General features: G+C 38.1%; 1 protein-coding gene across 3 annotated transcripts in view; it reads right to left on the bottom strand.

Annotated features, from left to right (window-relative positions):
- TTC33 (tetratricopeptide repeat domain 33) overlaps window positions 1–13254 on the bottom strand; it is a 41400-nt gene that overhangs the window by 24934 nt on the left and 3212 nt on the right. For all 3 annotated transcript variants that reach the window (XM_019013526.4, XM_019013527.3, XM_063700779.1), the window contains exon 2: window positions 7113–7334. In XM_019013526.4, the coding sequence (XP_018869071.1) occupies window positions 7113–7333 (221 nt within the window). In that variant the 5' untranslated portion in view covers window position 7334. The remainder of the gene's footprint in view (window positions 1–7112; window positions 7335–13254) is intronic.

Raw genomic sequence — 13254 nt, 5'->3', positions numbered from 1 at the left:
GAGCCAATTAAACCTGTTTTTTTCATGAATTATCCAGTCTCAGGTAGTTGTTTATAGCAGTGTAAGGACAAACTAATACAAGTGTAGTGTATATTTATTGATTTATTTAGGTCTTTTAACATTTCAGCAACATTTTGTAGTTTTCATATAGTTTTTATACATGTTTTGCTGAATTTTTTTTCCTAACAATTTTAGATTTGGGAATAATACTACAAATGGTGCTTTTTAAAAAAAATAAAGTATTCAGCTTCTAATTGTTCTATTTTACATCCATTATTGGCTTATAAGCCTTTTATTATTTTTTAATGGTTTCTCTAGGGTCTAGGTTTGAATACAACATAACAGCCTAATAGCAATATAATTCCATTTATCCCTTCATGCTATCTATTACAATTGTTATATATTTACTTCTATATAACTTTGCAAAATGTTGCTGTTGTTATTTAATGTCAATTATCTTTTTAAAGAATTTAAATTTTTTGTTTAAATCAGTCTTCATACTTACCCATGTTTACCACTTCCAGAACCCTTTCATTCTTTACTTAGACACAAATTTCTATCTGGTATGATTTTCCTTCTATGTAAAGAATTTCTTTTAATATTTCTTGAAGTCCAGGCCTACTGGTAATGTGTTATCTCAGCTTTTGTTTGTCCAATAAAGTTATTTTGCCTTCATTTCTGAAAGATATTTTTGTAGTACAAAGAATTCTAAGTTGGCAGTCTTACTTTCCTTCAAAACTAAATGATGTCATTCCATTATCTTGCATAGACCTCCAGCTGACCTCAGCTGCTACACTCTGAAATCCATGGCCACATATGCAGCAAGGATAAATATCTCATGGCTTTTCTCCACATTAACTGGAAGTAGCAGAAATAAGAAGACCAGCTCATTCCTGAGGGGCATGGGACTCCAATGAGGGACAACTCTGACTTGACGACTATCCAAAGTATTGTCCAACTTTCTTTAGATAATATGACAGCCTAAGACATTTCCATCCAACCTTCCCTCCCTCTCCCCTTCACTGGGGGTTAGACAAGCATAGCTCTCCCAGATTTACTCAGTTCCCACCCCATGTCCTCTCATACAGTGATTCCCCTAATGAAATCTTTGCATGTTTAAGCCGGTCTTAGCATATGCTTCTAGAAGGACTCAGACTAGCATAACTGTTCAGTATATTTTTTATTTCAGATATCGTATTTTTCATTTCTAGATGTTCCTTTTTTTAATATATCTTCCATTTCACTCCTCATTATGTTTGTTTCCCTTTAATTATCTGAATATAGTTGTATTACCATTTTAACCTCTTTGTCCACTACTTCCATCATCTATGTTATTTCTGAATGTTTCTATTGACTGATTTGTCTCCTATTTATGGGTCACAGTTTCCAACTCTTTGGCATGTCCAGTAATTTTTGATTAGATGCTGAATATTTTAAATGTTACACTGTTGACTAAAAATGTTAGGCTCTATCCTGGCAGGCAGTAAAGTTTGAAAGTATCAGTTTGAACCCTTCAAAAACTATCTTTAAAGGTTTTCTAGGGAAGGTCTGGAGTAGCCTTCCCTCTAGGGATAGTGTAGTCATTCTACTAAGAAATAACCCCCTGTGACTCCAGTAAATATTTCTGGTGACCATCAAAGACACTCCATTCTGAATGGCTGAAGCTTGAATAGCTCTCTGCTCTGTATGAATGCTACGAATGGTTCAGCTTACAACTTCTCAGTCATTTTCCCTGGATTTACAGAAATTCCCCGATAGTTGCATGGCCTAATGTTCAACAAAGACTCAAAGGGACCTCATAGACTTCTGGAGCTTTTTCTCTGAGTAGCTTCCTCTTCTCTGGTACTCTACTCTGCAACTTCTAGCTGTGTCAGCCTCTCCAAAGTCCAATCTCCATCTCCTCACACAGCAAGACCACTGTGGTCTATCTGGTTTCCTCTTCCATGTGCCCATTCCCTGGAGACTACCTTCAGGTAGAAATTAAGGGAGCTCGGCCATGCACAGTGGCTCACACCTGTAATTCCAGCACGCTGGGTGGCCAAGAATGACAGATTACCTGAGGTCAGGAGTTCAAGACCAGCCTGGCCAATATGGTAAAACCCCATCTCTACTAAAATTACAAAAATTAGCCAGGCGTGGTGGCACACACCTGTAATCCCAGCTACTCAGGAGGCTGAGGCAGGAGAACCGCTTGAGCCTGGGAGACAGAGGTTACAGTGAGCCGAGATCGTGCCAATGCACTCCAGCCTGGGCCAACAGAGCGAGACTCTGTCTCAAAAAAAAGAAAAAAAAGAAATTAAGGAAGCTTATAGGGATCATCTTGTTTTTGCCCCTTCTCTCAAAGATAAGAGTCCTATGCTGACTACTGTCCAATGGTTGAAAACAGTTTTTTTTTTTATATCTTTTGTCCAATTTTCTGGTTGTTTGGGGCCATCCAGGTCTAGTTCTAGAAACTCTCTCATGGCTGTCAGTAGAAATCCCTGCCTACTTTTTAAAGTATTTTTGTATCCGTTATTGGATTTCAGCCTTATAAGAACCCCATGAGGCAACTGCAAGTGAAGAAATATACAGCCAATCAAGGACACAGAATAATTAGGACTACTATAATAGTAATAATAATAATAACTAATATTTATTGAGTATTTACTACATGACAGGCAATATATTAAGTACATTACATATGTAAATTCATGTCATCATCACAACAGCATTATGAGGTAGATATTTTTTGCAGAAAAGGAAACTTAAACACAGAGAAGCTGAATAACTTGCCTAATATTGCAAAGCTGGTCAACAGCAGAACTAGGATAAGAAACAAGGCCATCTGGCACTAATGCCCAGACCATAATCACTGTATTGTAAAATCTGTTGTTATTTTCCTGTTGTATAAACAAAGCCTTCTGTACACAAAACAACAGGGGAATGGGAAGAGTAAGGGTTATGAGAAAAAGAATCCTGCCATCCTTGTGAGATTAAAAAAAGAGAGAAAAAGAATAAGACCCAGAATAGAGCAATTATTATCAAGTGCCATATTTTCATTCGGGAGGAGGGTGAGAAAATTTTATTCCCAAAGGTCCTTTGTGGTTTGGGTATGAAATAAAATATATTCTCAGAATACTATATTCTAATTTGGAGTTTTTAAACGTATATTCTATAGATATCATGCAGTAAATGGTAGCTAGCTTATAAAAACCTTTTTAGCCATAATACAGCCAAAAACATCACAGCTTTATAAATATTTACCAAGGGCCTAGTAAGTGCCACAAATTATTCTAAGAGCTGAAGACACTATACAAGTTAGATAAATTCCTTACTGTCCTGGAGCTTACATTCTTACAAAAGAAAAACAACATATAAACAAAATACTCTAAACACACTAAATAAGTGTATACAGTAACTTCAAAAAGGGAGAAATGCTAAAAAACAAAATGCACTGATGTGATAGAAAAAGGGTGAGTACAGGGATGTTACTTCAGACTGGGTAATCAGAGAGCAGAGTGCTGAGAAAATGACAAATGAGCAGAAATCCAAAGGACAGGAAGACAGGCATCAGAAAACCAGAGAAAAAAGGTTTTCATACAGAGTCATAACACAAAGTTGTATAATAACTATGTTCAAAAAAATGAAGAAGGCCCATCTGGCTAAAATGTAGTGAAAATAAGCACAGTTTAAGATGAAGTTGATTTGGTAGGCAGGGACTCAGTATTTTTTTAATCTAATTTAATTATTCTTCCTTATATTACTTTCAATCAAGTTTAGTAGCCTCTTAAATATTTTTTTGCTGGGCATGGTGGCTCACACCTGTAATCTCAGCACTTTGGGAGGCCAAGGCAGGCAGATCACTTGAGGTCAGGGGTTCAAGACCAGCCTGGCCAACATGGCAAAATCCCATCTCTACTAAGAATACAAAAATTAGCTGGGCGTGGTGGCACATACTTGTAATCCCAGCTACCCGGGAGGCTGAGGCAGGGAGGATTGCTTAAACCTAGGAGAAGGAGGTTGCAGCGAGCCAAGATCGTGCCACTGCACTCCAGTCTGGGCAACAGAGCAAGACTCCACCTCAAAAAAATATATATCTTTTTAGTTATTTTCTAAAGCAGTATATACATTACTCAAAAATAAATGCTAAAGAGCAAAAAACGTAATCATGTTATAGTATTCTCCATCCAAAATAAAGCATCCAATCCCACTGGTTTTAGTGAAATGACTCAATGTTTTGACATACAGGCAGAAAACAAGAGTTATTGTGTTTGTCTACAATGCTGATATCTCTTCTCTGTCACAGGAAATTCAGAGGGAATCCGATGGCAATAACAGAACAGCTTTTCCTTCCACACATTAGTGTGGTTAAAAGTTAATGAACTTTTAACAGGCATTTACAGGAGTTCTTAAAGATTTTTTATGGATGTACTCAAAGTATTCATAAATGAGAATTTACATTTTGTTTTCTTCTAAGACAGACTAGTCAATCTTACAGAGTTCTGTAAGATAAAAATCTTTATGCCTAAAATACCACAAATGAGAATTCACAACCTAACATTAGCTACTTAAGATAAGTTAATTGATCTTGATTGCTATTTATTTTCCACCCTTTATTTTCAATTTGAGATGCTAGTATTTCATAGCTTAAGTACCATTTTATGTTTTATATTAAGTTATAATAAAAGATTACACCAGAATCAAAACTAAAAACAGACCTAAAAGCTAATATATTGGTTCCTCAACTTTGATTCATGTTTACAAAAATTATTAACAAGAAATCTTATCACCACTCTTACCAGTTTTTTTTGTTTTTTTTTTTTTAAGGAACAAAGAAAAAAGTGCTTCTTGCTTAGTATTACTTCATTTTCTTTTAAATTCTCAAACTCTTCAACATCACATGGAAGATACCAGTCAAAGGCACACAGGCCTGATTTTAGATTTCTGGATGATCTGAAGTGTATTCTGTCCCAAACAAAGGCCTATTAGGCTACTATTCCTGCTGGTCATACATATGTCTTCTAAAAATCATGTATTTATTCAAATCAACAATTCTTATACTGTCAAGTGTAATTTCTCTAATATATTTTCTTCACAGAGGACAATGCTTTAAGATTTTTATAAAAATATGGCTCTCAACAGATACCAAACACAGCAAAGAGACAGACATAGGCACAATGTCTTTCTAATGGCTGCACTAACAGAGAGGGCAATATAATATTATTTATCTCCCAATATGATGCAGTATAAAGCACAAATGTTACCTATGACATATACTTGCCAAAAATATTTAGACTCTAAATCTAATCTCTACACCTAACTTTCAGTTTACAAGAAACACATGAGAGAGAGGAATAAATTAAATGATACACACAAGGAAGCAATCAAATAGAAAATTGGTCTGGACTCTTCCAATAGTCAATGTCATGGGGGATAAAAGTAGAAAACCCAAGGATGCCAAAAGACACTAAAGAGACATAATAACCAAATATAATCTGTGAACTCCTTAGATCCTGGTTTTAAAAACATGTACTGTAAAAGACATTTGGGGGAAAACAGGAAAAACCTAAACATGAACTAATATTAGATATAAAATTGTTAATTTTTGTAGGTTTGATAAAAGATATGTTAGGTAAGATAATATCCTTATTCTTAGAAAAAACATGAGGAATTAGGAGTAGGTGTCATAATGTCTGAAACTTACTTTCAAATAGATCAGCAAAAACACCCTGTAAATATGCAATTATGTATGCCTGTGTGTGTGTGTGTGTGTGTGTGTGTGTGTATGCATGTGTAGAAAGACAGGGATAAAGCAAATATTAAGAATTGTTGAGCCTAGATAGAGGAAATACGAGATTGTCCTATTCTTTTGTTTTGTTTTGGAGACAGCGTCTCACTCTGTCACCCAAGCTGGAGCCCAACAGCAGAGTCACACCTCACCGTAGCCTCAACCACTGGGCTCAGGCAATCTTCCTTCCTCGGCCTCTCAAAGCACAGAAATTACAGACATAAGCCACCACACACAGCCAGAATTTTTTAAAACTGGAACTGGAATCATACTAGATATACGATTTATTTATTTGTTTGTTTATTTGACAGGGTCTCGCTCTGTTGCCCAGGGTGGAGGGCAGTGGCAAGATCATAGCTCACCGCATCCTCGAACTCCTGGGCTCAAGCAATCCTCCCACCTTGGCCTCCCAAAGTGCTGGGATTACTAGTATAAGCCACTGCACCCAGCCAGTTGTACTATTCTTTAATACAGATTTGAAATTTTTTCAAAATAAAAAAGGCCTTTTCCACCATAGATTATAGAGATACCATTCTATATTTTCTTCTATTAATTACATAGTTTTACCTTTCACAAATTTTTAATCCCTCCAGGGTCCATCTTTGTGCATGGTATTAGATACAGACACAGTTTTATTTTCCTCTATGTAGTAATCCAGTTTTCTCAACAGAATCTACTAAAAAATTTGTCTTTTCCCCACTGACTAATGAAAAATGATTTTTGGTCCTTCTTAAAAAGCAGAAAAAGGAGAAAAGGAATAAAAAAGTAAGAAAAAGAGGAAAGGAAAAAAGAAAAAAGAAATGGGTGCATATAGGAACAACTTAGCTAAGGAAGGGCTAAAAATAAATGAAGCTATTATCAAATTCCTGTACAGCAAGTCATATTTACTTAAGTATATAAGAAGTAAATGGCAAAGAATAACTAAATACCTATTTTTTTTATGTATGTGCCCTCAAAGCTATTCAGGAAATGCCTAATTTACCTGATACATAATGTTATAAGCAGAAAGTTTCCAGTGATAAGACCACCTTTTACTGACCAATCACTTGAATTACATTTTACTTAGCATTTACTCTTCTTTAGGCACAACAAAAATGATGGCAAAGCAGGGACATAATTAGCATCCTGAAAACTATTTTACAAACTTTCATTGCATCCTGAAAACTATTTTACAAACTTTCATTTTTCAGGTGACTTTGAAACACCTTATTTCTTTGATTAATTTAGCACCTAGAATAGATTTTTAAACATGAATTTATCAAATTCATAACTCTTCATCCCATTACTGACAGTGAGCTAGAAAATGTAAGCTGTTCTCCATAAAAAAAAAACTTTAAATACATACCTTTTATTTTCAGCCAGACTGGCTCCTTCATCCTTCAGCTGTTTACTTTTCTCAGCACAGCCTTCAAGAAGAATTTCTTTCCTACGTTTAATGGCATGAAGCCAGTTCCCTTCATCGTTGTCAACTACATCCTTCTCATCAGCAGCTTCAGCTTCAAACTGCTGGGAAGTGACCTTTGAGACCTTCTCACCAATTTTCCTCTTCCACCCAAAGGAAGCCATTCTGGAAAATTACAAAGAAACAGCTTTAAAATTCTAACTTGGTCTTTTTTTTTTTTTTTTTTTTGAGATGGAGTCTCACTCTCGTTGCCTAGGCTGGAGTACGATGGCACGACCTCGGCTCACCGTAACCTCCGCCTCCCGGGTTTAAGTGATTCTCCTGCCTCAGCCTCCCGAATAGCTGGGATTACACTCATGCACCACCCACGCCTGCTAATTTTTGTATTTTTACTAGAGATGGAGTTTCTCCATGTTGGTCAGGCTGGTCTCAAACTCCCGACCTCAGGTGATCTGCCCATCTCGGTCTCCCAAAGTGCTGGGATTACAAGCATGAGCCACCACGCCCGGCCCAAAACTTGGTCTTTTATGGAAGTATTCCAACCCATAGGTAAAGAGGAAATAACAGGATTAGACTATCACCATTTTTCAACCCTAATTAGTGGCTGTAGGCAATAATCATCAATGGCCGCTAACATCACTAAGAAAGACAACTGGACATCACACACCTCCTGATGGAAGTAGCATGTCACTCATGAAGTAAGTACTCCTACAAAAATTAACCCTGAGTCAGATCAGGCCTCTACCTATAAGAAATACAGGATAAAGTGAAGCATGCTCAATAACACATCAGAGATGCAGATAGCAAAAAACAGAAACTAAAGGAAAATAAAGCTGGTTTCTTCAAGAAATAAACTGCCAGGAAAGAAAGAAGAGAAAGAACAGAGGTAACCCCTAAATTAAGAGAGACTTAAGAGACATACTAACCAACATAACATGTGGATCTTGTTTCACTCCTGATTCAAAGAAGCCAATGAGAAGAAAACTTTTTTTTTTTTGAGACAAAGTTTCGCTCCTGTTGCCCAAGCTGTAGTGCAATGGCCCGATCTCGGCTCACTGCAACCTCCGCCTCCCAGGTTCAAGCAATTCTCCTGCCTCAGCCTCCCGAGTAGCTGGGATTATAGGCAGGCGCCACCACGCCCGGGTAATTTTTTGTATTTTTAGTAGAAACGGGATTTCATCATGTTAGCCAGGCTGGTCTCAAACTCCTGACCTTAGGAGATCCGCCCACCTCGGCCTCCCAAAGTTCTGAGATTACAGGCGTGAGCCACCGCACCCAGCCAGAAGGAAACATTTATGAAATAGGAGGAATGGGAACACCGATATGATATTTGATGATATTAAGAAATCACTGTTTTGTTTTGTTTTTTTGAGATGGAGTTTTGCTCGTTTCCCCAGCTGGAGTGCAATGGCACAACCTCGGCTCATTGCAACCTCTGCCTCCCAGGTTCAAGCAATTCTCCTGCCTCAGCCTCCCGAGCAGCTGGGATTACAGGCATGCGTCACCATGCCCTTCTAATTTTGTATTTTTAGTAGAGACGGAGTTTCACTATGTTGGTGAGGCTGGTCTTGAACTCCTGACCTCAGGTGATCCACCCACCTCAGCCTCCCAAATTGCTGGGATTACAGGCGTGAGCCACCGCACCTGGCAAATTATGGCTATTTTTTCTTTGGTGTGATAATGGTATTGTAATTATGCTTACAAAAGGAACCCCTAGCTTTTAGAAATATAAACTGAAATATTTCATATAAAATTATAAGACATCTAGGAATTGTTTTAAAGTAATCAGTGGAGGTTGGGAGTGCAATGCAAGAGAAAATATACATGAAATTAGATTGCTTTTAATTGATAACTAATGAAGTTGAATGATGAGTACACAGTGTTCATTGTACTTTTTCCTTTCATATGTGTTAAAATTTTCCATAATAAAAAGGTTTTAAAAGATTCAAACTTGGTAAATGACTTAACTCACAAAATTATTGGGTAAATTTTAAAATAACAGATGCTGGCCGGGCACGGTGGCTCACGTCTGTAATCCCAGCACTTTGGGAGGCAAAGGCCAGTGGATCATTTGAGGTCAGGAGTTTAAGACCAGCCTGGCCAAACCCCGTCTCTACTAAAAATACAAAAATTAGCCAGGCGTGGTGGTACATGCCTGTAATCCCAGCTACTCAGGAGGCTGAGGCAGGAGAATTGCTTGAACCCGGGAGGCGGAGGTTGCAGTGAGCCTGGGCAACAGAGCAAAACTCCATCTCAAAAAATAAATAAATAACAAATGCTGAACTTTTCAGTAAATCTGCAATGATATACAAATGTAAGAAATAAAGAGAGGATAAATGATAAAACAAAGTTAACAGAAATCCTGAAATAATTCAACAAATATTTATTTAGAGAAGAGATTAACTGAGGGATCCAAAAATTTACTAGTTGTATAGATGGTCTTCAAGACACTGAGAAACACTGGGAACTGTACATAAATTGTACAAAATTCTTTATATCTGTGTACATTTTGGAGAATAGTGTTTAAGCTTTCATTCCATTCTTAAAGGAGTCTATAACCACAAGGAGATTTTGATCAAATGATCAACTAGAGAAACAGAGAAAAAAAGCGATGAACCAAAAAACATAAAGAAAAGAAAAGCAACGAATCAGAGGGCTTTATGAAACTACCAAAGAATGGGCATTGTGGGAGTATGGAAGGGAGAGAAATGAAATACTGCATAAGTTCGAGCAGGTTTCAAGGTCTTCATTACTGATGCACATGGCTGAAGTGATGTATAAGTACAGGCCTATCTCAGAGTTGTTGCACGGTCAGTTCCAGACCACTGCAATAAAGTGAATAATACTAAAAAGTGGGTCACATAAATGCTTTGGTCTCCCTATGCATATAAAAGTTACGTTTACACTATACTATAGTCTATTAAGTGTTATAGCATCATATCTTTAAAAATGTACATGCCTTGCTAGGTGCAGTGGCTCACGCCTGTAATCCCAGCACTCTGGGAGGCTGAGGTGGGCAGATCACGAGGTCAGGAGTTTGAGACCAGCCTGACCAACATGGTGAAACCCCGTCTCTACTAAAAATACAAAAATTATCTGGGCATGGTGGCATGTGCCTGTAATCCCAGCTACTCAGGAGGCTGAGGCAGGAGAATCGCTTGAACTCGGGAGGCGGAGGTTGCAGTGAGCCGAGATTGCACCACTGCATTCCAGCCTGAGCAACAGAGCGAAACTCCATCTCAAAAAAAAAAAAAAAAAAAAGGTACATGCCTTAATTTAAAAATATTTTATTGCTAAGAAATGCCAATGATCATCTGAACCTTCAGCAAGTCCTAATCTTTTTACTGATTGAGAGTTTTTCCTCAATGTTGATGGCTGTTGACTGATCAGGGTGGTGGTTACTGAAGGCTGGTGGCTGTGACAATTTTTTAAAATAAGACAACAGCGGTCAGGCATGTTGGCTCACGCCTGTAATCCTAGTGCTTTGTGAGGCTAAGGCAGGTAGAGGGCTTGAGCCCAGGAGTTTGAAACCAGCAAAATCTCATCTCTACAAAAAATTTTTAAAAACTATCCAGGCGTGGTGGTACACATCTGTAGTCCCACCTACTCAGGAGACTGAGGCAGGAGGATCACCTGAGTCCAGGAGGTTAAGGCTGCAGTGAGCCATGACCATGCCACTGAACTCCACCCTGGCACCCTGGGTGACAGGATAAGACTTTGTCTCCAAAAAAAAGACGACAACAATGAAGTTTGCTGCATCGACTGATTCTCCCTTTCACAAAAAATTTTTCTGTAGCATGCAGTCCTATTTGGTAGCATTTTACCCACAGCAGAACTTCTTTCAAAATTAGAGTCGATACTGTCAAACTCTGCCACTGCTTTATCAACTAAGTTTATATAATGTACTCTAAATCCTTTGTTGTCATTTCAACCATGTTAACAGCATCTTCACCAGGAGTAGATTCCATCTCAAGAAACCACTTTCTTTCTTCATCCCTAAGAAGCAACTCCTCATCCTTTCAAATTTTATCATGAGATTGCAGGAATTCAGTCACATCTTCAGGCTCCACTTCTAATTTGAGTTATCTTACTATTTCCACCACATCTGCAGTTATTTCCTCCACTGAAGTCTTGAACCCCTCAAAGTTATCCATGAAGGTTGTAATCAACTTCTTCCAAATTCCTGTTAATGTTGATATTTTGACCACCTCCCATGAATCACAAATATTCTTAATGGTTATCTAGAATTAGAATCCTTTCCAGAAAGTTTTCAATTGACTTTGTCCAAATGAATCAGAAGAATCACTATCTATGGCAGCTACAGCCTTACAAAATGTATTTCTTCAATAGTAAGACTTGAAAGTGAAAATTGCTCCTTGATCCATGGGCTGAGGAAAAGATGCTGTGTTAACAGGCATGAAAACAACATTAATCTTGTACATCTCCATCAGAACTCTTGGATGACAGGGTGCACTGTCAATGAGCAGTAATATTTTGAAAGGAATCTTTTCTTCATGAGCAGGTCTCAATAGTGGGCTTAAAATATTCAGTAAACCATGCTGTAAACAGATGTGCCATCATCCAGGCTTTGTTGTTCCATTTATAGAACACAGGCAAAGTACATTTAGCATAATTCTCAAAGGCAATAGGATTTTGAGAACGGTAAATAGACATTGACTTCAATTTAAAGTTCCCAGCTACACTAGCCCTCACAAAGGAGTGAGCCTGTCTTCTGATGCTTTAAAGCCAAGCATTGACTTCTCTGCAGCTATGAAAGTCCTGGAGAGTATCTTCTTCCAATAGAAACCTGTATCATCCACATTGAAAATCTTATGGCCACGCACAGTGGCTCACACCTGTAATCTCAGCACTTTGGGGGGCCAAGGCGGAAGGATCACAAGGTCAAGAGATAGAGACCATCCTGGCCAACATGGTGAAGCCCTGTCTCTACTAAAAATACAAAAATTAGCTGGACGTGGTGGCGCACGCCTGTAGTCCCAGCTGCTCGGGAGGCTGAGGCAGGAGAATCGCTTGAACCCAGGAGGCAGAGGTTGCAGTGAGCCAAGATCATGCCATTGCACTCCAGCCTGGGCAACAGAGTGAAACTCCGTCTCAAAAGAAAAAAAAAAAAAAAAAGAAAATCTCATTTAGTGTAGCCAACTTCATCAATTATCTTAGCTAGATCTTTTCTGGATAACATCAGCATTTGCTGCTTTACTTTGCACTTTCATGTTATGAAAATGGCTTCTTAAACCTCACAAACGAACCTCTAGTAGTTTCAAACTTTACTTTGGCAGCTTCTTCACCTCTCTCAGCATTCACAGAATTGAAGAGAGTTAGAAACTTGCTCTAAATTAGGCCCCTGCTTAAGGGAATATTGTGGCTGGTTTGATCTATCTAGACCATTCAAAGCTTCTCCATATTAGCAATAAAGCTGTTTTTGCTTTCTTATCATTTGTGTGTTTACTGAAGTAGCACTTTCAATTTCATTGAAGAACTTTTCCTTTGCATTCACCACTTGGCTGTTTGGTGCAAGAGGCCTAGCTTTCAGCCTGTATTGGCTTTCGACAGGTCTTCCTAAAATCATTTCTAGCTTTTGATTTAAAATGAGAGATGTGTAACTCTCCCTTTCACTTGGACACTTAGAGGGCATTGTAGGATTAACTGGCCTAATTTCAATATTGCTGTGTCTCAAGAAATAGGGAGTCCCAAGGAGAAGAGAGATGGGAATAGCCAGTTGGTGGTACAGCATTCAAAACACACATTTATTGATTAAGTTCACCATCTCATATGGGCATGGTTCATGGCACCCCAAAACGATTACAATTGTTAACACCAAAGATCATCGATTACAGATCACCATAACAGATATAGTAATAATTAAAAAGTCTGAAATATTTCAAGAATTACCAAAATGTAGCACAGAGACACTAAGTGCACACATGCTATTGGACAAATAGCACGAAAAGACTTGCTGGACACAGAGTTACTGTGCACTTGCAATGTGCAAAAACACAGTATCTATGAAGTGTGATAAAGTGAAGCACAATAAAATGATCCCTGTAATCACTAGAAGGAAGGTGAG

Source organism: Gorilla gorilla, chromosome 19, assembly GCF_029281585.2.
Source record: "Gorilla gorilla gorilla isolate KB3781 chromosome 19, NHGRI_mGorGor1-v2.1_pri, whole genome shotgun sequence".
NCBI lineage: Eukaryota > Metazoa > Chordata > Mammalia > Primates > Hominidae > Gorilla > Gorilla gorilla.
This window is presented reverse-complemented; position numbering and strand designations above follow the sequence as displayed.